The following is a 22,611-nucleotide window of genomic DNA, read 5'->3' on the forward strand; positions in this document are numbered from 1 at the left end:
CAACCAAAGCCAGGATCTCGGAACTCGGAAGGTGGCCTCCAGTTCTGGCTGCTAGGCGTGATGGAAATTGCGTGGCCCAAACGTGTTTCACACACACGGGTGTTTTTCAGTGACATCGCGGTCAATATGGAAGAAGTGACCACAGCAAGACACCAACAAAAAGCGGGAAACTTCGAATTAGGAAAAACCACTCCACCACACACCAACCTTGTATAAATGCAGTCTGAACCATACATTTTTAGGGTTTAGAAAAAAAGGCATACCAAGCGCTCGACGATTCTACGCAGTGTGGTGGTGGACCTCCGCGACGCCATGGACGATGTCAGGGAGAGCTCGGCGTGGGTCGCCAGCCACTCCTCCCACGTGCTCGTCGACTCCGCTGGTTCGTATTGAGCTGGTGGTTGTTTGGTACATAGCAATGCTGCGTCTGGATGGAGGTTTATGTGATTCTGTTCTTGTGCAGGGATTGAGAAAGTCGTGGACAGTATTGGTCCTATCCCGAAAGTGGAATGGGATTTCGAAGGGATTCACTACTTTGACAATGGCCCGCTCACTGTTCAGTACCTGTTTGTTCTGGATGCTTTGAATTTCTGCTTTTGGCCTGGTATGCTTTGTTGTCTTCCACGGGGTTAATTGTTATTGTTATGTTATACTATTTGTCACTGTGATTGTAGGTTTATGACAGCTTTGAATTTGCGCCCTGTTTGGTTGCGTTCTTTGGGAAACTGATTTTTGAGCGACAAGAAATTTTGTGACGAACAGTTTTTTAATGTCTGCTTAATTGTGCTTTATTACATGGCTATAATTTTGCTGGGCTGATGCGTTTGGTTGACTTTGTAATTATATGGAAATTAGAAGACATTGGTATTTCATAATGGTATATGCAGAAAAGCTACGGTAATTGATTCTAGTTCGTGCAGTTTAAGTAGCTAGATTATTCATACTATTGTGTGAATTAGTTGAGGCACAATTTGCGTAAGAATAAAACTTGGATATATTCCTTGGTGCTAAAAGATTTTACTGTTATAATTGTTAAATTATTACTTATCCGGTTATCCCAAAAGCTTAAGCTTATAAGATTTGTTTAATTTAATTTGTATTCTGGACTTAAACTTTGCTCAATAAGTAAGGCCAAGTGAAATACAAAGATAAAGTTCGAACTCAAAATCTTTGCTATGATATCATGGTAAATAGACACTAACCTTAAGAGCTTAAGTTGATAAGAAATGATGAATTAAGAATTTAATTATTATTCTAACAATAATTGAATTGAATGTGCTTGTTAGAGCAGTTTGTTGTGGAAACAAGACTTTTTTTTTTTTTTTTTTGAGTTTTCAATTTATTAACAAGATATTGAATTAAGGAATTTGCAACCAGCAAGGGGTACTCCTCTGTTCTATTCATTAAAAAAATAATAATAATAAAAAAAAAATCCTGTTCTTGCTTTAGTTGATTGCTATATGGCTTGAACATTCCATCACATGAACTTGACCTTACCTGCATCAGTCAACTCAATATTATATGGGAAGTCATAAATGCATCTGTATTCAAGCTATGTAAATGCAAAAGGGTTGTTTCCCACGCTAAAATCTTTCTTCTTCTTCCTCCTCTTCATTTTTTTTTAAAAAATTATTTATTTATTTATTTATTTTTAATTTTTTTAATTTGTTAATTTGCCCAATTGCTTACTCTGAACAGATAAGGATTTAAATTATGATAATTTGGCATCCGGGCTAAAGGCAGCTCTACAGGATGACAAATCTGTGTTTGATGCTGATCATCTGCAAAAGATCACCGGTATTATGTTTCTTCAACTTTGTATCTTTTTGTCATGCAGATGTACAACACAGTCATACACAACAGCGTCACATGTATAGCAACATGTCGAGGGTATCTTGTCATAAAAGAACCAGAATCAGAGTCTAAAGAAAAGAAAAAGACTCAGTTGGCACTATGAGTGTTCTCTTATTCTGACTTCCTTGGAGCCTATTATGCGGTCAAACTACCTTTATAGCTGAATGTTTTCTATTCTTAGACTGGTAGAATTCATATCATTTACACTGGTGTAGCTTCAATTGAAGAATATTGGATATAACTACAATTAAAGGAGGATTTCATATCAAGAGTGGTTTCCCTTCAATGGGGGGCGGGGAGGAATTTTGATGGGAAAGTTGTCCCCCATTGGTAGCCTACTATTCCCATTTGAGAAAAGAATGATGCTATTAAAATTATGGGAGTAAGGCCTCTAACTGGGCAAGCTGAACCCGTCCTGTCTTTTCAAGATGCATTTGTATGTGGAGTGTATGTGTTTGGCACTGTGGAAATCTTTATGCTCTCAGAGATACAATGTTATTTTGTTAAATAGTTATGTAATGACATCAGTGTATGTTGTCAGGTCCTCAATTACGCGAGCTGTTGAGATGGCCTAGACCACTTCCTTTGGAGGATGAACGCATTCGTTTACTGCATGAGGTTAATTACCTTTACACTTACTGAAGTTTAAATTACTAAATTGTCACATCATGTGTTGTATGTTTCTTACCCTTGTTACTAATAGTACTTTTCAAGTCATATGGATCTACTTCTAGTAGCTTACCAGGAAAATCAGTTGTTTGATATAATCAAGTCTAATGCCCCTTAGGTTGGATTTGAATTGGAAAGAAGCTTTGACGGCAAAGCATCCAACCTGGTGAAGTCCTGTGGAAAATCGGCTGTGAAGCTTGTGGCTCTTGTTACCCGTCACTTTCCTGGTATCATTCATTCATTCTTTCTTTTGGTTGTGTCTGATTATTTTCTGTTGTAGATTCTCAGTTTGTTGAATACAAAACGATTTAAGATGGCTGTATATTACTATATTGCATGTAAAGCTGTATAATGATTCCTAATGTTAAACTGTACTAGGCTTTCGAGACCACTCACTTTACAAAGGCCACCAAGTATTCTTGTATAAAAGAGCTCAGATCTTTATAGCAGACTTGTGGGGTGCATTCAAAGGCCAATCATATGGAGAATTCAATGACATTGGTTCAATCACTATAATGGCGGACTATATTGTTCCAGCAGTGCTTCGACAGCTCGGTGTCCTGAGATATAGTTCAACCCTTGCCAGCACTATTGAAGCCAATAGTGAAATATGTCCTGGCAGTGAGGAGGAAGTTGAACTACGAGCTTGCTCTGTCCATGCTGTGGAGAAAATGAGGGAATTGATCAGTATGAAATTAGGCAAGCCGGTATGGTTAATCTTTTTGTTTTTGTTTTTTTTTCATTTTCAGTCTCTGTTCATTTATATGCACATGGAAGATTTATTTTTTCCTGTCCAAAGTTGAAAATGCTAAGTATACGTGTTTTCTTTTTTCCAATTTTAGTATTCTTTTCCCCTACTATTTTTCCTTCTTATGTTCTTATATTTCGATGTGTTTACTGCTATGCTGCCACACAATTTAATTAATTTAGAAACAAACAGAAAAGTGTACGTGTTTGTGTTAGTCTGTTAGATGATGATCTAGGGTGAAATGAACAAGCCATCACACTACAATCCATGATGCAATGATATCATGGAGCCTGACTACAGCATCTTTTAAAAACCACCAGTGATTAAGTTGGCGCAATGGTGGTAAGTTGGGATTTTGCTATGTACAACAATATTTGAGATTAAGAATTCTTTCACATTTGTAAAACTAAATACATTCACGATAGGCAAATACTGTAGAACAGTGTAGTTTGGTACTGGCAGAACTAAACCTGTTGCATTGGCTATTGTTAACCTCTTATTCAAATTCCTCCTTACGATCTTATCGTTCTATATGGCATTTCTGTATCTCTTTTCATTACTAGAAATTGCCCAGTTGGTGTTAGCCCATACATCGGATTTTCCATAACTTAGAGAACACTCCTTTTATTCTTTCGAAAATCCAAGCAGGCCCTGGCAATTGGTGCTGAAAAGAACATATTTTGGTTCTTCTTCAGTACATCGGGTATCTTCTTTCATTAATATCTTCTAATTCTACAACTTCTTTCTTCAGGTGCTGAGCGTGGAGTTGGACCTGTGGCTCTGGGCTTCTGGAATTCAATGTTCATCTCTGCAACACCATCGGACGCTCTCAATATATTATTGAGTACATTACACCATGGTGGGGTTCTAGATTTAGTTAAAATTTTGGAATTGAAGTTATAGGTAATATCTCTGGACAAGTGTGATAACTGATCCATAGCACCCTTTTTGAACTTCTTCCTGGAGTCTTACAGGTTATGGAGGATACAACTTTGGTAGCTAATTTTTTGTTAATTTGCTACAAATGTACCAATGAATCGTTTAGTTTCAAATTGAATTACTTCAAGTTTTAACAAATGCTCTGCCTTTTTCCCCTGGGCATCACTCATATTATTATTTTAACTATGTGCAAAATTAATGGCCTTGGAACCGTGGCAGCTGGCATGTATCACAAAATCTAAGTCTTAAAAAGACTTACAAATATCATTTTGATCACCGAATAAGCCAAAACATTAAAAACTTTACGCTGGCAAACTAAAATAAGCACCTTTCAAGTACTTTAGTCTATTGAACAGAGCCTTCTTTTGTAGTAGAGGACATTGTTACGTCTACAAGGGGTAAAACACCTTTAAATAGTGCCAATAACATAGATGCTTTATAGTTATGCAAGGAAAAATATAGAAATATACTTCAAGGAGAATGGTGATACTAATCATTTGTATCAGGGTAAAAGTTTGTTTTTGTTGTAGGCAATAGATATATGCATAAATGCCTTGTTGGCGTAGAAGGTATCATTCCTAGTATCTCCTTGGCTTATTGAGCAACCCTGATAAGAGTTATGTTGAGGCGCTAGGGTTCCTTGTGACTGGCAAATTTCCATCATAAGTGCATTTTAGGACGTCTGGTTTCCGGACCAATCGGGGCCCGACAGGAACCTTACTGCTTTTTGGACGAATATCCTGCAGAGAGACAACTACACTTATAAAGAAGCAGATCTTACAACCATCCAATAGCTTAATATTTGATACCTATTAACCTGAAAGCTTGTTCATAGTAAATCACTTTTTCACACCCTCAAAGATGGAAAAACCCATCTTTGGTGGATGTATGTTGAAAAATTAGAGGGAAATAGCTACCTGGTCAAAGATAGCTGTTGGGATTGCTAGGGTAGCACAAGCATTTGGGGAATCGACTATTCCAGAAATCCTTCCTTCGCACGGGCAGCATGAAAGCAGAAGATAGACCTGATAGTGACCATGATGTCTGCTACATCAGTAATGTAGTACAAACCTTATTTACCATCTATATCTATTTGGGTGCATCTCTGTGTGTGAATGACATTGTGCTGACTTATAGGAATCGTTGATATGATATGGAAAGAGATCTTGAACCTGCTCTTTGGAGTACCCAAATTTAGAGAGGTAGTCAATGGCATTGAGTACTGCTCGCTTGTAAGCAACAGTTGCGTCAAGGTAGTGTTGCCTCCCACTCTCATCAACGCTGATGCCCTCAAATACCAACCATTCTGAGAACCTCGGCTCAACGGGACCTATCTCGAAGATCGGGTTCACATGAAGAGGAGTCGGACCCATTGGTGTAAGGTACTCTTTCATTCCACCTCTTATAAGTTGACACCTGAAATAACAAGATAACAAGAGATAACACCCTGGATAACCAATAAGCCATGAACAACGTAAGGAATAATAGAAATAGCTGTTTTGATGCTTTTGCTCAATAAATTGGAGTCTTAAATGAAAGGAATAATTGAACTAATTATAATGAGAATGGATTATAATGGACGACACAATACCAGTGTCAAAATTGTTTAGCAAGAAGTAGTTTATGTGACTTGTTACTTAGCTGTTGATGTCAGTGTTAGTTTGTAGGTTATTGAGATAGGTAAAAATTGTGGTTGACATTTGGACTCTGTTTGTTAATATGTTTTGGATTTTTGTTTTGTTTTTGTTTGAAGAAGTGTATTTGTCTATTTTAGGAACGTTTTATATATGCCTTGTTTGTTAATATTTTTCTTTTGAAAAGAGAACAAAATTTTTAACAAACAGAGCCGTTTGGCCTCTGAGAGCTGGTTGGTCTCATATAATTTTAACAAAGTGAAATTTGAAGTGTTAGGTTTTTACAAGGATGTTTAAATAATTTAGCTCTTAAGATGTCTAAGAAAGTAAACCCTGCCTTGAGAATAGCAGTGACCTCTTAATAGCGTAGTATTTCTGTGACTGGTGTTTTCATGATTTTTTTTTCTTCATTTGGAGTTCCAAATATATATATATATAAGAAGTAACTTCTGCTATTCTTCTCTTCATTTAAGCGATGGGTCACATTGTTGCAGTCGTGCCAATGGTTTGCTTCTTTAGCAAGAGTAGTTAACTGTCATACTTGTGCTTACTGATAGCTTGTCAGTCACCTCTCTTTAATGATTTTGGAGATTAATTAATGGGGTATACCGGCCCTGTGCTTCTGGTTTCTTAAACAATCACAATCGGTTCCCTCACTGAGTGTAACAACTTGGGGTAGGAATACAATCATTTTTGGGGTTTTAGCATGTTTGACACCTTGATTTTGTGGCAGTAACTCATTTTTTCTGCATTTGGAATTCCTTAAAATTAAAAAGCTCCTAATTTTAATATATGTATATTCAATTAATTCAAATCTGTTTTCACCATTTTTATGCTTTAAGATAGTAGTAACCATGAGAATATATTATAACTTCTTACCAATTGAAAAGGAAAAAAAGAGAAAAAGAAATAGACTTGGAATTTTAATTGTTGATATTCATCATGTTATGTTGGGAAGTCTACTATTTTATATTTCTAATTATCATCAAAGGTGTTCAGAATAATTTTCCTAAGATATAAATAGAAATGTTAAGAGATAAGGCATGTACTTGAGTTCTAGGAAACCACTCATCTCTATGGCCCCGCAGAATGAAATTTCACCATCACCCTGAGAGAAGTGCATGTCACCAGTGCTGAAATTTGCTCCATCTACAAAGACTGGAAGGTATATTTTTGAACCTCTACTGAGGTTTTTAATGTCACAATTTCCACCATTCTCTCTTCCTGGAATTGTTCTTGCAGCTTCCATAGCTATCTTTTCCCATTCCGGGGTGCCCCCTTCAATCTACATGACCATGACACATTGAATAACTACTTTGTGCTAACATTTGATACTAGAACTATTGTAAGTTCTTTCATTGTCACTTTGATACTCATTAGAATTCAGTGTATCATACCTTACCAAGGAGGCAGCCTTTGGTTGTCGGTAGGTTTGCTAATGGTCGTGAATGCACAACCTCGCATAGCTTGAGAGTTTGGAGCCCGTTTTCTTCAAGCTCTCTTTCCCTTTCATTCCATATGTTGAGCAGTTCCATTGATGGGGCAGTTCCAATTACTCCCGGGTGAGTTAAACCCGGAAATCGTACCCCTGCTAGGCACAGCACAAAGTATGAAATGCATCCTATTCATTTTCTCTGCGTAGTTATGAATACTTCAAGGGGAGTAAGGTTGAAAGTAGAAACTTTACCTGGTATGTGAGGAGAGTAGGCATATATTCCTTCAAAATACCAAATAGCTTTGGTTGCACAGGGAAAATGGTCAGTCAGGAAACCACCTCCATTTTCTCTGTCAAATGATGCTGTAAAGCCCCATTCATCACCAGGGAGAGGACCCAAGTTCAATATTTCAACTGCCAGAAGATCGCCCGGCTTGGCCGGTATCCCATCCTCGTCGACAACTCTGATCGGCCCACTGAGGTAATGGACCTGAGCCAGTTTCCAGACCACAATCATTACCTAAACTCAAAATGATCTTGCTCATAGGTTAATATGCTAGTCTCTCAAGAAGTGGTAGTATCTTGTTTATCAGATTGATGGCAACAATGACCTCTAGTCCTCTAGTCTAGGGATAGTAAGTTTCCCCTCATTAAATAGGTTGAAGTTCATACTTACAGTTGAGAGGTCTATGAATTTTATATCCAGTGAAGAATTATCATCTTTGATGACACCACCAGTCCAGTCTGCCATCTCCACTCTAAAGACCTCCCCAGCCTTGACCTCTGCAGCAGGGGGTATCTGAGGGTGCCAACGGTTGTGAAGAGGGAGTTTCTGCTCCCATGGCTTTTTTCTCAAGTCTATGGGCACCACCAGTCTTGGGGTTGGAGGAGCCATGGTTGAATAAGTGGAACAGCAGAGAGCATGCGATTATCGTTTTGGACTTAATAGACTAATCGAGTGGCATCATTTGCACAGAGGAGGTTGACTTCCATGCATGCATGGGACCCATCACCAGTAGACGGTGGCGTCTCTGATTACGGATCGAGATTCCCATAAGTGGGAATCCTGACTTGGGCAATCGAGCTCGGTCTTACAGAAACACCTCACAATAACTTACAATAAGGATTAATCTAGGGGATTTCGATTGCTCATTGGGAAAAATCTTTAGCACATATAAATAAAAACTATATGTTTACAAATTGAATGAGACTGAGGACCAACCATTTGGTAGACGACAAAAGAGTGACAATTTTTCCAAACGGTCCCCGGGTATCTCAAATCTCTATTGAAGTAGTGGTAAGAAACCGGTAATTGAGGGGAAACAATGACTAGTGGGTGTTTGCAATTAAAATCCGTACTTTGGCAGGAAAAATATGAACTTTTAAATCATGTCCAAGCGACCCATGTTTTTATTTCTTTTTATTTTTATTTTTTCAAGGTTCAAACTCACTTTCAGTTCAAAGATGTTGATCGTGGCGACCAAAAAGTTTATGTTAATATAAATAACTCTAGAGAATTCATGTCAATGTTAGGATTAAATAACCAATCATCGAAAAACACTCACCTACAAAGCACTTGGGAAATGAATTTTTATTTTATTTTTAAAGAAATCTAGCCAGGGACGCAAGGACTTGGAAGAGGCAAGGCGGATAGGGTCGGCCATTAAAGAAAGAACCATGCTAATCTTTACACGCCTATTTTAATTAAATTTTATGTTAGTAATTAAAAAAAAAAAAAAGGTAAAGTCCCCTTAACTTCCTCAAATTACCACTCCACTAATAATCTACTTTTCAAACTATCAATTGTGACAATTTACTTCCTAAACTATAACACAATGACAATGTACCCCATTTTAAACAAAATGATAAAATTATCCTTATTAAAATAAAAACAAAAATACTAAAATTTATTATTATTTTTTTTTTTTTCAAAATTTTAAGAGTATTTTTATCTTATTAAAAAATTTATAGGAGTAATTTTGTCATTTTTTTAGCATTGGGGGTATATTGTTATTGTTTTAGTAATTTGGAAGGTAAATTGTTGTAATTGATAGTTTTGAGAGTGGATTATTATTGAGGTGGTAGTTTGAGGGGTTAAGTGGACTTTAAAAAATAAAAAAAATAAATAAAACTACTTAGAACACACTAATATACTTTTAAAAGTAAAAGAAAAAAAAAAAGGTAATTATCTACGTAACGTAAGCATTTCCAGAAAGTATTCCTATTTATTCGTGCTCCTTTCTTATTTTATTTCGTACATACGTGTCTTATTATTATTGTTTTATTGTTATTATTAAATTTGTTTTATGCTCTGAGAATAAAACTAGGAAATGGCAAATAAAGGCTTGGTGTCGGTGGAGGAAATAAAGTATCTCCTAATTTTTTTACACTGACCCTGGCAAGAATTATAGAATGGCCCCTCAAACTTTTGAATTGACTAAATCGTCAACTGTATATGATAATCCTTCTACTATGGCCCTAATCATCTCTTGAATTTTCTCAGAGATCGATAAAGGTAGACAATTTTGGTTATAAAGGGCATGAGTTTGATGAAAAGAAGAAATAGAGAATTGTCAAACATTGTAGTAGAAAGCTAAAGAAAGAACTCACAATAGATGGGTCGGCATGCTTGATGTCCTCTGCAGTGTCGTCCTGTGTTATGCGGCCTCCACTGAAGTCTACCATCTCTACCCTAAAAACCTCTCCAACTTTAACCTCTGCAACCGGGGGTATGGCCGGGTGCCACCTGTTGTGGAGGGGAAGTTGCTGCTCCCATACCTTTTTCTTCACATCTATCGGCACAACCAGTCTCGGACCATATTTAGCCATGGCTCCGTCAAAATTCTGAGTCTCACAGTCTTGGTCTAGTTGGAGGCAAGGAAAGTTAGGAATCTTATTAAGGAAGACATTCTGCAAGAGAGAAGCAGAGACATATATGGGTCTGTCAAAATTCTCAGTCTTGGACTTGGCTTTTCATTTTGATATGGAAAGTTTTGACAGCCATGATAGGCACCATCTTCGGCTGTTTGCCAAATGGCCAAAATAAATAAATAAAAATACTATTTTCTCAAAATCACCCCAACATTCTTATTTTGTATTTTTTTTTTTTTTTTTCCACCCAGAAAGTCTCTTAGGAATATCAATTGCTTTACACTTTTGTTTTGTTTCCATGTTAGTTGTTATTCATTCAACTTTTCAATTCAAGAACGAAGATAGGCGAATCCAATGCAAAGTCACCTTTTTTCTTCAACTTCATTTTGGTTCACCTTTTATGTTGCATCTACAGTCGATTAATGTAGACCGTTTTATGAGCCTTTTGATTCAATTCCTTTATGGAACTTGTGAAAAAAAAGTTAAAAGAGTTTTCTCCGAAGTAGGTCGGAGGAACTTGTAACATAAAAGAAAGTTTTTTCTAAACTAAGTTGAAGGAATTTCTTTCAACTAAATCTATAAATATGACATGTGTCATTTTAACATGTGAAAAATACATATTTTTTTAATATTATGGACAAAATTAGAATAAATTTTATTAAAAACTCATATGCATTTCACATATTAAAAAAAGTGACACTTGTTCCCCAAGGGGTAACTCAATCGGTAGTGGATCATGCCTCATGAAGCGAGGGTTACTAGTTTGAATTCTCTTCTCCCTTCTCTTCTGTGAACATGTCAAAAAAAAAAAAAAAAAAAAAAAAAGTGACGTGTTTATAAACTTAGTTGAAAAAAAATTCCTCTAACCTAATTTGAAAGAACACTCTATAAAAAATAAAATAAAATAAAAATAAAAAAAAATAAAAAAATTCTCAATCAACCTTTACTATGGGCCTTTCAAAATAGAAGAGAGAGATACTCATGGGCTAAAATCATTAAACGCAATGTTTTTTACCTCAATGATTGTCATTTGATCATTTCCTCTTCATGGGCTAAAATCATTAAACGCAATGTTTTTTACCTCAATGATTGTCATTTGATCATTTCCTACAATCATACACTTTAGAAAAAAAAAAAAAAAAAGCGGCTCTGTTTGCCAATGGCTTGGAAAAAGAAAGTTGCTTGAAACTGTAGCAAAATTTAATTGAAATATGGAAAGAGATAAGAATATTTGATATGAAAAAAAGTGAAAAAAAAAAAAAGTTTTGTAGTAATTTTTTTATTTGAATAATAGTAAAATGTGATTGATGACTTGATATAATGTAAAAAGTAAGAATATTGAGAGTTGAATTTAAAATGAATAATATAAAAAAATTTTTAGTCTATTAACAAACAGAACCATTGCATATGAATAATAGATTCTTGAGCTCCATTTGGGAAAGGCTTTTAGGGTTTAGTGGCTTGGAAGTATAACAAAAATTGATTGATATAAAAAAATGATAAAAAAAGTTTTGTAATTATTTTTTATTTAAATAATAATAAAAAGTGATTAATTTAATATAAAAAATACAAATATTTGAGAAAATAAAAAGTGAGGAATAGTATCATGATGGCGTTTGCCAAACGAAGCCCAGGAATTTATGAAATCATATCTCCCCAACCTCTAATGGGTCACATCGTTAATAAATTTTGCACCTTGCTTTTCGTGTTGTTTCTTGAGATCACATAATTTGATCGGAGAGTGACCCCCAATGGGTGAGGAAGTCAAATTCCTAATCTTCTTTATACGCATATCACATCTAATACTGCACCCACTATAAGATTTATTATTATTATTATTATTATTATACTCCATAAATCTCTCTCTCTCTCTCTCTCTCAGTCTCTCTCTCTGTGTTTTTTACAGGTCCATTAGTAAACCTGCAAGTGGGAGGGTGACATGCTTGGGGGTAGGATAAGGATGCCACATCCGCACTGATTAGGACAGATCAAGATTCCTCCTGTTCAACCTTCACGCGCCTCAGAATTCACTCTCCAAAATCTAAATCTCAAATCCAATCTGAGACATTTGTATACTTGTATATGTAACATGTTTTTTTAATGGGATTTAGATTTATCATTTATTTGTTGTAGGAGGACCTCTCGAGCTGTTCGAGTACATGTTTGCGTAAGTGTGGACCCTGTCAAACACTTTCTCAACTATAATTAGATACATTGTAATCAAAGTAATAGATTGCAACAAATCTCAATTAGTCGGAGTTTAATGGTCAGTGCAAGTGGTAGTAATGAAAATTTTTTGTTGGTCTAAATTAAGTAGCTAGAACAAATTTATTAAGTAAATTATTCTTATGCATCAGATGATTTTTTCCTCAAATAGGGCGTGGGTGGGTTTACCTTTTCACTTGAATGTCAACATTATTAATTAAGAAGATTATGGTGTTTGCTGTTAATTAAAAGTATCTGCCTACTTCTCCATACACTTTAAGTTACTAACATATGGTCAAGTGGGGTGAGTGGTTCAAAGTTTACTGTGGGTTGCTCCCACTTTTCAGCCTCTTATTATAATTTTAATCGAGTTGAGAATTATTAAGATTTTTTTGTATTCTATTTAGGAAAAACTAAAGAATCTTTGTTTTCATTCCTTTCGGTGTAAAATATTTTCTACTATAAAACGTTTTCAATTGAGAATATTTTGAAGGAAAAAAAAAAATTGGCTGAATAATCAAGCTAAGTGCAAAGATCTTCCCAATATCACAAAGTATAATTATATAATATGCAAAATGAAAACCTTATTACCTGTTACTCTGATAGTAAAAATAAAAAGAGATTTTTTTTTTTTTGCAATTTTTTTTTTTTTCAACAATTACTAATTTACACTGCCACATAAAAAACATGTAGTTTTGGCCTTTTTTTTTGAGGGGGGGGGGGAAATATATTTTATCCCTGAACTATTCAACCATTAGCACTTTGATATATAATGTTTAAAAAGTGACACTTAGCCCCCCAAAACTTTCAAATTGTTGTAATTCGATCATTCTAACTTCTTTTTTTCCCAAAATGCCTTCATCCCAATTTTTTTTTTTTTTTTTTTTTTTTAAAAAAATTTAATTAAGAGGTGGCCGGCCACCCTAGTTGGGCCTAGAGGTGGCTTCGGCCACCCCAAACCGGACACCCCGTAATTTTTTATTATTATTATTATTTTTTAACTTGAGATGGAGGCATTTTGAGGGAAAAAAAAAAAAAAAAAAAAAGTCAGAATGGTCGAATTGTAACAATTTGAAAGTTTGAGAGGAGTCAAGTTTCACTTTTTAAACATTGGAGATCAAAGTACAAATAGATGGATAGTTCATGGGATAAAATATTTTTATTTTTATTTTTTTGGTTACAAGTGATCAGGGTTAAACTTTAGTTGAACTTTGGTTGGGTTTGTTGCTTGGTAAGGTTAGTTGGGCTCAGCTTTGAGTTGGACTTCCCGTTGGGTTCATATCTGTTACTGTATATGTTTGGTTGGGTGCATGTATAATAATGTGTTTTCTTATCTAAATTTTATACATGCGTATAAATTATTTATTAGTTAACTTATTATTTTCCTAGAAATCAAAAAACAAGACATGACCATCGATCACTTACATGCGTGCTGGACAGGAAATTCCAAACATCAATTATTAATATATTATGCGATTTGGTAGCCAGTAATTAAGAATAACTCCACGTCAAAAGTGTAAAAAATAAATCAATTAGTACTAAAATTATATTAAAATGGTTGTTTCCATTTTCCAAGTGTCTATCTAAGTTTGAGCAGCGTATTATCCCCTGTAAAGAGCCGCATTATACAATTGTTAACGATAATCTATTATTAATCTGCACCGTTAACTATGGCTGTGTTTCCTGATTTCGAACAAAATCCTCAATCATTAGTCTCATAAACAATCATATCTTTTCTCCCACTACCATTATAATATCATAACCCCCACAACACTAAAGCGAATATCTGGCATCATAACATGTTCCAAACCCAATAATATACAATAAAAATAAAATTAAAAACCCATTTTGGTAATTCCACATATTTTCGGACTCCTGGAATTTGGTATCTTTTGAATATGAAAAAAATAAAAAAATAAATCCATCCCAAGTTTTGAAAGGCGGAATTTTGATACCTATGTTTTGCAATTATTATTATTTTATCCTGAAAAACGAACCACGTCATAGTTGCCATGACAGTGAACTAGACACGTCAAATCCCTGCAAAGGATTTTTTTCACACCAAACCTATGTCAGCTCCACATCAGCAAGAAAGAAGAAGAGACAAAAAAACAAAATAGATCATCGTCGTCCTCCCCCTCCTCTTTGAAAAATGTCGCGAGGAAGAGGAGCGTTGATCTGGCGATACTGATCAGCAGTGACTTTCGGATGCAGAGCATGAAGGTCGGTGCTCGCTAGCAACCACGAGATAGAAGGCTAAAAACCAAAAAGTGTTCTGAGACATTTATTTCAGTCACTTGTGCTCAAGTGGCCAGGAAGAAAATTTGGGCATAGTCATCTCAAAGATTTGGGACCAGTAAGCATGCTGGATGCTTTCATTAATTTCCTCCATAGATAACATGTGCGCAGCTATGTCATCATCTATGTGTACAAACCTAACTGTTAAATTACCAGTTATCTCAAAAGCTTAAGCTAATAAAAATAAATAAATTTAATCACTTAGTCATTGTACTTTTTTTTTTAACATGTCCGCACAAGAGGAGGGAGAGAGAGTCGAACTAGTGACCTCCACTTCATTATGTGTGGTCTCAGCCGATTGAACTATCTCTTGGACACTTAGTCATTGTACTTTTAAGTTTTAACACCAACCATTTGTGTATTTGGATATTCAAGATTTTTGTGGCTCTTATAGTTGAACCATGGTGAAACAATTGTACTTGCTGGGGCTCACGGCGTTGGGGGTTGCACGGTGGGTTGAGGGGGTCTATCTGTTGGAAGGACTAGATCCCAACAATTACTCAAAATTGAAAAATCTCATGTTACAAAATTGTCACATTGCATTTTAAATTTAATAATCTATAAAATTATTTAAACCTTGATAAAATAAAAATTTAATGTTCCAGTTATATAAAAGCAACTAAAATTTTATAAACCATTAAATTTAAAATGAAATGTCACAATTTTATAACATGAGATTATTCAATTTTAAGTGATTGGAGGGGATCTCAATCCCTGTTAAAAGAGGTGGGAGGTGCAAGCATGATTGCAGCCAGTTATTTTCTTTGCTTTTTTGTTTCATGCTGACGCGCGATATGTTTTGTCGATAATTTTATTTTAAGAATAATGCTACAATTTTAACCTTAAAAAAAAAGTTTAAGGTATGCCAATGGCGTAAAATGATTGTAAAAAGTAGGATTTTTTTATTATATTTTATTATTGAATCACAAACCAAAGTTTTCTTAAAAAATCATTCGGTCAATATCAGGTAGAAAAAATGCCACTTTGAAAAATCTGGGTAATTATATAGAAAAGAAAACTTATAAAACTCGAGTACCAAAATGAAATTAAACCCAAAAAGGCGTGGAAAATTATGAAAGAGAAAGCAAGCCCGTCAATTATCCCAATCCAAAAAAAAAGGGAAAAAAAAAAAAAGCATCCAACGGTGGAGGAACATCCATCCGCGGAGACACGGAGCCGCTCGCGCCCAGCTCCTTGGAATCTCACACACGACCCAACAAAACAGTGTGCCCCCGCGAATCACACACCTCCAAACCCACTACCAAACTAACCCAACCATAGTTAAATCCCCATTTCCTTCCTATCTCTCTCTCTCTCTCTCTCCTCTCGAGTCTGAACCCTTCAGTTTATATATACCCCCTTCCCTTCTCCTGCCTGCGCCTAACTTCCTTCTCTCTCGACTCTCCCCTTCCATGATTCATTCAAAAAGCTCTGTTTCTTGCGCTCAAAGAAACTATTACATTCTCATAATCTGGGGGGCATTAGCTGTTCATTTGAGAGTGCGACAGCAAAACACAGGTTGAGTTAATAGTAAGGAAATGAGTTGCAATGGGTGCAGAGTTCTCCGAAAGGGGTGCAGCGAGTCGTGTATTCTACGCCCTTGCTTGCAGTGGATCGAGACCCCTGAAGCCCAAGGTCACGCCACCGTATTCGTCGCCAAGTTCTTCGGCCGCGCCGGCCTTATGTCCTTCATCTCCAACGTCCCCGAGTCCCAGAGACCTGGTATTTATCATTTTCTTATTACTAGCCGTGTATTCGTTTGTACTCTACTTTATCATACCAATTAGTCTTGGTTCTGATTTTTCCTTTTCTTTTTTTTTTTTTTTTTTGTTGGTGTGTATTAGCTTTGTTTCAGTCGTTGTTGTTTGAAGCATGTGGACGGACCGTCAACCCGGTGAACGGCGCCGTTGGACTTTTGTGGACCGGAAACTGGCACGTGTGCCAGGCGGCGGTTGAGACCGTCCTACGCGGAGGCACGTTGCGCCCGATGCCGGAGCTTCTTGGCACCGATCGAACTCCGGCGTCCGACGAGGCGTCCGAGGCCGACGAAGTCACCTGTACCGACATGTGGAGCCTCGGCTCTCCCAGTCCCAAGTCCCGGCCCAAGGTCTCCCCGAAACGCAAGCGATCCTCCGACGAGCCGGCAGGTCTCGATCTCCGCCTGACCCCGAGTTTTCTGGCCAAGGCATCGGCCTACAAGCCCGAGATCCGGCGGCCGGGTACTCCGTCCATGAATTCGGAGGAGTCGGTGACGACCACGTGCTTCGAAAGCGGTTTGGCGGATCAGCATGGAAGGGGAGGAGATCCAAAGCTTCTCAGCTTGTTCTTTTGAAATTGCTTCCTCTGCGTTACGTTTTTTTGGGTGAATCTTAGGTTCACACGTGCGAGTACGCTGTAATATTTCTATAATTTAGTTTTTCTCAAATTTTTGTTTCTTTATTTGGGACTTGAGAGGGAGTTTCCCGGAATTGCATTCCGGCGAGATTTTGTTAAATTACCGGCACAGGATTTCTCTCTTTCGTGTGCTTTAGAGAGAGAGGGAGGAAAATGAGTCTGTCGGTAGCGTTGTATCGTTTTTGTATTTAGTTATGGCTTTCACACATGAATAATCATTCTCTTTTCTTTTTTTTTTCCATAATTCCAATTTACCAACATATACGCTGCATTTTGAGGAATGATTATTAATTTTGAGAATAATTTGAAGTGGGTCAGTCGGATAGAGAGCAAGGCTAAAGAGAAGGGATTTATTTGCAGGAAAAAGAATCATGTCAATGCTTATCCACAAGATTAAATTTTATTTGCAGGAAATTGGCGAATCAGATGTCTTCCTGTAATGGTTTGGATGGTTAGAAGTTATAAGATATATGGATATGCAAAAGAAAAAAGTAATTTGATTGGGATTTAGGATGAGAAATCCGAAATCAAATCACGTTACTTGAAAAATTCCGTCGCACGTGATGGTTCATATATAAAGAGTATAAAAGAGATTTTCAAATCTTTGAGGCAATGGTCTCCATGTGGTTGAAGGGGCGGGCTGTGGCCCTGTGGGTTATCTTTGACCTGCTCTGGGGTAGTGATGTATATCTCATCCCCAAAATTACGTGGCGAATAAGCTATGCTTCCAATGATTCCATTCAATTGGCTCATGAGTGATGACTGCGTATTAAATAAACTTCAAGCATTGTAATTTGGCATTTATCCTCTACATCACCATTCATGTCCCACTGAGTACCAAATCCTACTCCGTTCAAAATGGACCTCGAACAATCCTTCCCTTTGTGATTACAGCGTGTTCGCCACGTACCTAAAATGGCGCGTCCTCTCACATTCTTCAACATTACAAGAAAATATCTACACCTGAGTATCAGCTTAGCTACACTGTATTAGTATAACTTTTATTTTTAATTGTTAAGTATTTAAAACTATAAAAATAAATTTTATTTGTAGTATAATAAATATAACTTGAATTATTGTAATGTACATTCATCTATAAAGATAAACATATAAACTTCATATTTAAAATTTTAGTTAATTTCTCAAATAATAAATCGTAACCATAATTAAATAATTAATAATTAGTATGAATTCATATAAAAATAAAAATCACAACATTTACTTTATATATGAAATATGAAATAAATAAGGTAATTGAATAACTCGTGAACAAGATCCGAACTCATTCAAAAAATAAATAAACTGAGCTTGAATAAATTGTCTAACTTCGTATATTAAGGTTGAACTTGGCTCGTATTTGAAATAAATTAAACAAATTAAACTTAAACATTCAATTCAATGCTTGACTCAGATCGATTACAACCTTTAAAAAAAAAAAAAAAAAACATTTAACAAACAAAGGGATTAGGATTAGCAAAGCCCTTATGTATATAGACAATAAATTTGGAGATAAGTAATATAATAAAGTGAGATCAAAACTCATTGATTAAGTGTTACATAAACCCAATATACTAACGGGACCCACGAATTTAAAGGTGTGTGTTAAGTTTATCCCATTGAGAGCGAGAGAGATGCAGCTTTTGGAGGAGGGAAAGAGGCGTAGAGAGATAGAGAAGGTATCGACAAAGCGGGGTTGGGGTTGTGGGGTAGAGTAGGGCCTACAAAGTAGCGGTTTCCGCGTCCCTTTCGGAGCCAGTGGGAAGCCAATAGTACGGCCCTCGTCAGCGTCGATTTTGGCTTGTGCCCTTTTTACTCTTTAATCCTCTATTCCTCCCCACTTGGCTGAGCGCATCCTCCCCTCCCATCTTGGGAACGGGTGGGTGGAGTACACGTCATCACATCATCTTCACGACTCACCCCCACTATATTTTTCAATTATTATTTTTGGAACCCCTTCCAACTTAGGTTGTATTTACAACCTAAAGCTAAAAAGAAAAGAAAAGAAGAAATAAAAGCAGTAGAGAATAGTGCGTGCGTGAGAATTGGCTTTTTTGCAATGCTGCGTCTCGCCGCATTTGCCAAGGGCCCCACGGAACCTTCCCCTTTTCATCTTTCAACTTGCCTGCTCCCAGCTCCCCCCACTTGGCCTGAAAATAAATTAATCATGAATACTTTTTTTTTTAAAAAAAAATAATAATTAATTTTACTCTTAATAAAAATCTATTTAACATGATATCAAATAATAGCAGGAGCCGATCCAGAATTTTTAGGGTCGGCTTGAGAGAGGCAAAATTGAGAAAAATAAAACCCACAAGGCATAAATAGTTTTTAAAGAATAAGCGTTTAAGAAGGAAAATAAAATAATAATAAAAAATAGGGAAGAAAAAGACGTGGAGAGGAGAGGAATGTGTATTGGGTGGCCAGCAAAATCATTGTAAACTAGAAAACGAGAAGGCGTGACGCGGATTTCACCACCGCTCACTTCCATTGAATTTAGGCAATCACGACAAATTCCAAGCTTCTTGGTGCAGATCAACCCCATTTAATTATGAAAGATATTTGATTACACAATACACAGCTTAGAATGTGGGTCCAAACTCTTTGTAGTCTCACAACTATCGACATTATAATAATGAAAAATAATTAATTAATTAAGAGCAATACCAAAAGCAGAGTTTTTTATTCTATCCTTTTCAGTAACGCCCTCATCTTATTTGTAAATAATGTAAAATAATTTGAAGTCTTCCCGTTAAATCATTTATCTTAAAATTTTAATTTATATTCTAACAGCTACCATTATTACCTTTACGGTTTAACCTTTTTCACTAAAAAGTACAAAAATACTATTTTTACATTTACATGACGTCCCCTTATGGTTCGGAAAGACAAAGGGAAAAGAAACGATTCAATTTCTTTCGTTTTTTCTTGAGTAGTGCAAGATTAAGATAAAATTTTACTAGGCAACCAGACGGTTCCATGGGAGACACGCTTGTAGGCTTGTGGGGTGTTTGTCGACATAGGCAGGGCGGAACCACTCATAAGCGGTTCCAAAATTTAAAAAATTCTTCTAAATTAAATGTTTTTTTATTAGATACTCTCTAAAATTAATTTTTTACCTCAAAAATGATCTGCCAAGACTTGAAAAACAATATTTTCAATAAAATGTTGACAGGGAAAAGTGGGGATGATACATAAATGTTTAATGAATAAGTTGTCAATGCAAATTGGGAAGCAAGTTGGGAGATTGGGGTCTACCTGAAAGCAAATGGGGATGACGTAGCTATCAATAATTCGCTATCCATGTTGGCTTTTGATGAGATTCGGAGTGCTGGGTAGTCTTGGGTGAACAGAAACCTATTTGTTTATACATACTTTACTTTTGCTGGTCTCCAATGGGTATCTAAAACTACAACCTTCATTGGAGGGTCAGACTCATGTCATGTTTCGAGAACAGACATCCACCCCCTCGACAGATTCTAGAGTCACTCTTTTGATTCACAATCACACACAATGCTCTAATCGCTCTCCACTCATCAACTTCTATATATCTTTCCAATTATTAGATTGAGCAACGCTATAAAATACTTTGGTTTCGCATTGAGAAGAATGAGTATTTCATATAGATTGAGGGAGACCGGAGTAGTTTATAAGTGATTTCTTTTGGAATGATAACCCAGATGTGGCTATCGTTTTTCTTGAGTCGTTACAAATTGTAACCTAATAACACCATTTGGTACTCCTATATTGAAAAATAAAATAAAATAAAAAATTAGTAGCTCATATAGAGCACATAGTTTATAAAGACATTATTGATGTTAAGTCGTATGCTAGTTATTTACTATATGAGACTAGGTTTAGAGCCAAATGTTACTTTTATTTAAAATTACTTTTAAAATGTTTAAAAAACCTTTACATTGGATTGGCCAAAAAAAAAAAAAAAAAAAAGTAAAATAGATATTTGATTGAAAGAGTTAAAAGAAAAAAAAAAAAAAAATCTAAATGTAGCTTTCAAGGGAGTCATTTTATTTTTTATTGTTTCTCTCACCTGTTTTCTCTTTTTCCAAAATCTTTACCTATTTTTTCTCACGCATGTTCTCTTTTTCCCAAAACTTTTCATATTTTTCCTCACATGTTTTTTTTTTTTTTTTTTTTTCAAAATTTTTCTCACTTTTAATAATATTTAAATGATATAGATAAAAATATAGCTCATCAGATGTATGAGGCCTTTAAAAACTCATTAGCTAAATTAGATAAAGTGTATTTTGAAAAGCCATTTTGGATGCAAATTTGACTCTCAGTGGGAATGCTCTAACGAGTTGTTATGGCAAATGGCATACTGTGGGCCCAGAAACTGTGACCCTTCAATCGGTATGGGTACATATATCGAGTCTTGAATGTATTTTCTGCATTTATCAATAATTACAGATATATGACTGACTCTTCTTTTTTTTTTTTTCTTTGAATCACTTATACAATATCGAACCCCTTGTTTTTGAATATTGTATCAAAGACTCGTTGTAGATTTATGTGGACGGGATATGTTAACGTTAATTTGAGCATATATATATAGAAGAAACATAATTACAACCACACACACACACAAGAAGTACAACTTTTATACACAGTTTTGGCGATTCCAATCTGGCGCAATAGGGTGTTGTTGCATGCAGCTTATTTTACACAGCAATAAAGTGATCAAAGCATGGACAAGACCCATTTGCTCCAACAGCTACTCCAACATTTCAGACCCTACCCCTTCAACTTGTTCAAAGATCTACCTATATATATGCATATATATATAGATGAAACCCCCTCCATTGAAATTGTCCTATTGTAGATAATTACCAGATTAATTGGAATTTTACTAGTTTGGCACCACTCTCCAGCACCAAAATTGCATATATATATAATCTTTTGATGCTTCTGAAACGCAGACGTTGATATATCATGTCCATTATTATATATTTTTGTTGTTTAGCAAAGCAAAATGAAACACGACTCCTTTTGGATGCATCTACTATTTCTTCTTTTCGAGTCGACAACGTACAGGAGAGATCACCAATGCATCTTTTCCTGCCAAGTATCTACAATACTCCCCAACATTGATTATAATAAGACGTAAAACATCTAATCAACTGCCATTTTTCTCTATTTTTCTTTTCTTAATACAAATTTCAAGAAGTTAAATATTTATTGTCTTCCCTACTTGAAAAAGGAGAGAGAAGAGGGAAGATAGAAAGAAGAGAGAAAAAATATTAAAGAAAAAGAGGATATAGTGTGATAGAATAAATAGCAATCTTTTTTCACCAAATGTATTTTTAGCACTTAATTAATACCATTATTTTGTTGGGGTTATCTCACGTCAGTTGTGAAAATGGCTGGTGGTCAGTTTGCAAGTGTGAGGAAAAGTCTCATACCTTAAGTTAACTTTTGGGGTTGAGAGAGACTTGAGACCACCCAACATTGGCATCAGAGCTCAGGTACAACGAACAAGTCTCGACTCAATAGTCTACGGGAGAAATGAGTTGTCGCTGTTTCGACTCAAGGCCCGATGTGTGAGGAAA

General features: G+C 35.8%; 3 protein-coding genes across 5 annotated transcripts; 2 read left to right on the forward strand and 1 right to left on the reverse strand.

The window, feature by feature from the left end:
- LOC132186255 (uncharacterized) lies at positions 1-4,337 on the forward strand. 2 transcript variants are annotated; one of them, XM_059600134.2, is made up of 7 exons: positions 1-382; positions 464-628; positions 1,699-1,797; positions 2,396-2,472; positions 2,642-2,750; positions 2,902-3,230; positions 4,023-4,337. In XM_059600134.2, the coding sequence occupies exons 1-7, from the start codon at positions 313-315 to the stop codon at positions 4,113-4,115; spliced, it is 942 nt and encodes a 313-aa protein (XP_059456117.2). In that variant the 5' UTR covers positions 1-312; the 3' UTR covers positions 4,116-4,337. The 2 variants fall into 2 exon arrangements, with proteins under 2 accessions (XP_059456117.2, XP_059456118.2); XM_059600135.2 differs by having other exon boundaries at positions 464-604.
- A 100-nt stretch (positions 4,338-4,437) lies between these two features.
- On the reverse strand, positions 4,438-10,309 carry LOC132186254 (Acetamidase/Formamidase family protein). 2 transcript variants are annotated; one of them, XM_059600132.2, is made up of 7 exons: positions 9,890-10,309; positions 7,532-7,769; positions 7,242-7,432; positions 6,894-7,129; positions 5,383-5,626; positions 5,128-5,235; positions 4,438-4,950 (listed from the first exon to the last, which is right to left on the reverse strand). In XM_059600132.2, exons 1-7 carry the CDS (start codon positions 10,106-10,108, stop codon positions 4,828-4,830), a joined length of 1,359 nt encoding a protein of 452 aa, XP_059456115.1. In that variant the 5' UTR covers positions 10,109-10,309; the 3' UTR covers positions 4,438-4,827. The 2 variants fall into 2 exon arrangements, with proteins under 2 accessions (XP_059456115.1, XP_059456116.1); XM_059600133.2 differs by lacking the exon at positions 9,890-10,309 and adding an exon at positions 7,956-8,331.
- Positions 10,310-15,958: 5,649 nt separating this feature from the next.
- On the forward strand, positions 15,959-17,282 carry LOC132187092 (LOB domain-containing protein 37). The gene is made up of 2 exons (XM_059601265.2): positions 15,959-16,375; positions 16,498-17,282. Exons 1-2 carry the CDS (start codon positions 16,192-16,194, stop codon positions 16,983-16,985), a joined length of 672 nt encoding a protein of 223 aa, XP_059457248.1. The 5' UTR covers positions 15,959-16,191; the 3' UTR covers positions 16,986-17,282.
- Positions 17,283-22,611: the final 5,329 nt, after the last annotated feature.

This window comes from Corylus avellana, chromosome 6 (assembly GCF_965113065.1).
Source record: "Corylus avellana chromosome 6, dhCorAvel1.hap1.2, whole genome shotgun sequence".
Lineage (NCBI taxonomy): Eukaryota > Viridiplantae > Streptophyta > Magnoliopsida > Fagales > Betulaceae > Corylus > Corylus avellana.